This window comes from Mus caroli, chromosome 11 (assembly GCF_900094665.2).
Source record: "Mus caroli chromosome 11, CAROLI_EIJ_v1.1, whole genome shotgun sequence".
Classification (NCBI taxonomy): domain Eukaryota; kingdom Metazoa; phylum Chordata; class Mammalia; order Rodentia; family Muridae; genus Mus; species Mus caroli.
This window is the reverse complement of record NC_034580.1, coordinates 65,170,012-65,174,086: the sequence shown is the minus strand read 5'-3', so window position 1 is coordinate 65,174,086 and position 4,075 is coordinate 65,170,012. Positions and strand designations below refer to the sequence as shown.

Here is a 4,075-nt window from a genome sequence, read left to right as displayed (position 1 = left end):
GACCACGTGTCCGGCCTGCGCAGCAACGCCTCCGCCCCGCCGTACAGCGCTCGGCCCCGGTTAGCAGCTTGCAAGCCGCCCCAGCGCCGGCGCTCGCCCACATTGCGCATGCTTCCTCCTGCCGCAGGGCGCCAGTCCTCATTCATCCAGCCCTGCAGGCCGCAGCCCCCTCCTCAAGACCCCTCCCCGAGCGGCGTGCGTCGCGCTTATGTTTGCGTCATCACGCCACGCCATTGCTCGAGCCTGTGAAGATGGCGGCGGCCGTTCTTAGTGGGGCCTCTGCGGGCTCCCCGGCTGGGGCTCCTGGCGGGCCCGGGGGTCTCTCTGCGGTGGGATCCGGCCCGCGTCTGCGTCTGCTGCTGTTAGAGAGCATTTCCGGGTTGTTACAGCCGCGAACGGGGTCCCCCGTGGCCCCTGTGCATCCCCCAATCCAGTGGGCCCCGCATTTGCCCGGGCTCATGTGCTTATTGAGGCTGCATGGGACGGCAGGTGGGGCGCAGGTAAGTCCGTGGCTCCCGCGGTCATCGTGGGGAGGCTGGTGAGGCGGCTGGGCACCGTGGTCCGGCCTTCCTGAAGCTGACACTGGAGCTGTGAGCTCCAGGAGAGCCGAGAGTGGAGAATAGAGCCACTTAACCATTGCGAACGCGATCCACAGACTTCATTACCTGCGCGTTCCCCAGAGCAGTATTAGGCCCCTTTTCTGTTAGGTCATTGATAAGCACAAAGCAATGAAGGGGCTCGGTTCCATCCCAGGTCCCCTGACTAGTTCAGTCCTCCTCAGCGAAACTTCTTTTGGCGGCGTTTTCCCAGGGGTAATTGAACACAAACATTTACTAGCCCTCAGCCAAGGGCCTACCCCTTCCTACTCGGCGCTCCAATTCCCGTCATAGTGGCGATGAGCAAAATGCCGAAACACGAAACTAAATCTGGTATGAGTTTCCTAAACCGGTGTAGAGAGAGTATTTAGAGATTTCTCCAAAAGACCTGGAGTTTAAGATGAACAAGGCTTAGGTAGTGAAAGAAAATTAGAAGGGGTAGTTGAAACGTTAGAGGAACACTCGTGTGGGACGGGTTGGAAAATAAGGGCATTGTTTGGGTTAGGGGGTTAGGTGGTTAAAGAGAGTGGGTAGAGTTGAGGCTGGTGAGATAGGCGGTAGACAATATGTTGTCTACCTGGTTAGGAGCCTGTGCACAAAATATTCACATGCGTTCAGTTCCTACAAGCTAGACACCCAGGTGCCATCCTCAATACGTGGTTTCTTACTTCCATAAGCAGTCTGTGAAGTTCTGCCTTTTTTTTTTTTTTTCTTATGGAGGCAAAGTCTCACTATGTGGCTCAGGCTGGTCTGGAACTATGTAGACCAGGCTGGCCTAGAACTCCCTGAGATCCAGCTGTCTGTGGCTGGGCATCTGCCATCTTGTTCAGCTGTGTGTGTGTTTATGTTGGTGGTTATGGGCCAAGGGTAGCACGGTGCACAGATCAAAGTCTTAGGAACTTTTAGGTCCTAAGGTTCCTGTGTCAAGACAAGGTCTCTTGCCTGTGGTGGACTAGCTAGCCCAAGTGTTTATGTTGATGTTCTTTGGTTTTACCTCGTGTTTCTCAGTAGGGGACGCTGCGATTATAGGTGCTTATACTACTATGGCTGGCTTTCGGGTGGGCTCTGGAAGGCAGGATTGGGTGGCTTATATTCACTGTACTCTCTTCAGACTGTTGGGAATACTCCAGTTAAATCTGCCCTGCTGTGTGTTTTAGAAATCTCTCTGATTTTTTTCAGTGACCTGAGTTTTTGTTGTGAAGCACTTTGACTAGTCCTTCATTAAGCCCTGCACACATGTGCACAGGTGTTCCCCAGTCGGCAGTTGGCACGTTTCTGTAGTGTTATGTCCTCTTCATGACTACTGTGATCTACTGTGGCTATCACCTGGGCTTTGGGCAGCCACTGTGCTGCTTTCTTACTGGTGTTACCTTAGAGGTGTCTGCAGCCTCTCTGTCTCTCTGTCTTTTTCTCTCTGACACACATTTATGCCACAAAGCAGAGAGAAGGGGGAAAAAAAAAGCAATTCCTAGTGAATAATGCACTTAGATGTATGTGATGCATTATGGGGGAGTAGCTGTTGACCACTCTGGCCTTCGAACGTGCAATTTATTATCCTTTGTGTGTAGGGATTGTGGAAAAGCTGTATCACCACTAAGGGGCTGAGTGGGTCTTTTTGTTTCCCCTGGCAAATGCTGAATAAATGTGAACCTGTGGGGTTTTTTTGTTTCTATTTTTATTTTTTTAGGTTTATTCATTTTATGTATATTTTGCCTGAATGTAGTACACATACAAACGTGTGTGTTTGTATACTTGGTGCCCATGGAGGTCAGAAGGGCATCAGATCCACTGGAACTGGAGTTGCAGATAAGTTTGAACCATTACCTGGTAGCTGGCAATTGAACCTGTGTCCTTTGCAAGAGCAACAAGTGTTCTAGCCTTTGTTTATGCATTCCTGGCTGGGATTATGCCTGGCAAGACGGTTTCTCTGTCCTGGAACTTGCTTTGTAGATCAGGCTGGCCCCTGCCTCTTTCTCCCAAGTGCTAGAATTAAAGGCTTGTGCCATTACCAGCGCCTGGCTTCACCTGTATTTTAATGTCCAGTCAGGTGAGTCGGGTGTGGGGTCCCTAGAACTCACTCGAGTCTTGGTTCTGGAGCATTTGGATTGTCTAACTACGGATGCTCAGCCAGTGTTAACCGTATGGATTGTTTATGTACACTTTCCTCCATCTGGGAGATAGGCTGTCAGCACCTAAAGCAATGCTTCTCCTGGAGTAGATGACTACATGTGTACTGGATAGATGGATGGACACTCTCTGCCACCTGACTAAGGACTTTCTTTCTTGTCTTCTTTTTTGGTTTTTCAAGACAGGGTTTCTTTGTGTTAACAGAGCCCTGGTTATCTGGAACTTGCTTTGTAGACCAGGCTGGCCTCGAACTCATAGAGATCTTCCTGTCTTTGCTTCTGGATACTGAGATTAAAGGCATGCGGCACCACAGCTGGCCCTTTTTTTTTTTTTTAGAAGTCATATGTGTGCATGCCTTTGTGCACAAGTGGAGGTCAGAGGACACTTTTGGGAGTCGATTCTCCTAGGATGTGGGTTCTAGGAATCACGTGCAGGTTGTCAGGCTTGGTGGCATGTGTCTTTACGTGCTGACCCATGCAACTGGTTGTGGACTCTTGTTTTGTTCAGTTGTGCCTTTTATCTGAGCAGTGCTGATGTGGGATTAGAAAGGATGGATGATTTGTGGCCTTTGGAGATGTAGGTCTCCTGAGTGGAGTCTGGTGCTTGGGTTACGTGTAAAGGGGCTGATGAAGGAACTTGCTTCTGTGTGAGGGAGGGCTTGGAAGGAGGATAGGTTGAGTCTGTGTTGGTGTGTTCTTGCCTCTAAGGAAGGCAGAACCAGGAGGAAGAGACTTGTTTCTTCTAAGTGACTAAAGAAGGGTTATGAATGATCTGTATTCTTTCAGCCAGTATTCCTGGAAGTCTTTATGCTAAGGGAGGTCTGCTGAGGTGAGCAAGCTTTATTGTTGAAATCTAGTAGATGAGTTGGGGTGTCCTCTTGTTAGCCCTGAAGTCCCCCTCCCCCCTGCACCTGTGGGACATGAGGGAGGAGGTCAGCAAGATAGAATTTGAGAAAACAGACTGACAGACAGACAGCTGATGACCTTTTTGTACTGAGAAAGTGCGCCTTGAGAAAGTCTTCTTGGGCGCTCGGGGTGGGGGGGGCGGAGGGGGGCAATGAGGGATTGGTGAATTTCTTGTGCATCTTTAGTGACCTTTGCCTCATTTGCTCCTGGTTTTTCCCCTCCACATCTAGAATCTTTCAGCTCTTGGGGCATTGGTGAATCTCAGTAATGCACATCTTGGCTCCATCAAAACTCGGTAAGTCGTTACTCTTTAATCCCCTTTCTTCAGGACAATGTGCCTTTAGAAAGTGGGTTGAGCCAGGCAGTGGTGGCGCATGCCTTTAATCCCAGCACTTGGGAGGCAGAGGCAGGCGGATTTCTGAGTTCCAGGCCAGCCTGGTCTACAGA

At 50.2% G+C, this 4,075-nt stretch overlaps 1 protein-coding gene across 1 annotated transcript in view; it reads left to right on the top strand.

Annotated features, from left to right (window-relative positions):
• The first annotated feature begins 221 nt into the window (after window positions 1-221).
• Pelp1 (proline, glutamate and leucine rich protein 1) overlaps window positions 222-4,075 on the top strand; it is a 16,588-nt gene continuing 12,734 nt past the window's right edge. Inside the window, exons 1-2 of the mRNA XM_021177909.2 lie at window positions 222-500; window positions 3,859-3,923. Coding sequence (XP_021033568.1) covers window positions 252-500; window positions 3,859-3,923 — 314 coding nt within the window. The 5' untranslated portion in view covers window positions 222-251. The remainder of the gene's footprint in view (window positions 501-3,858; window positions 3,924-4,075) is intronic.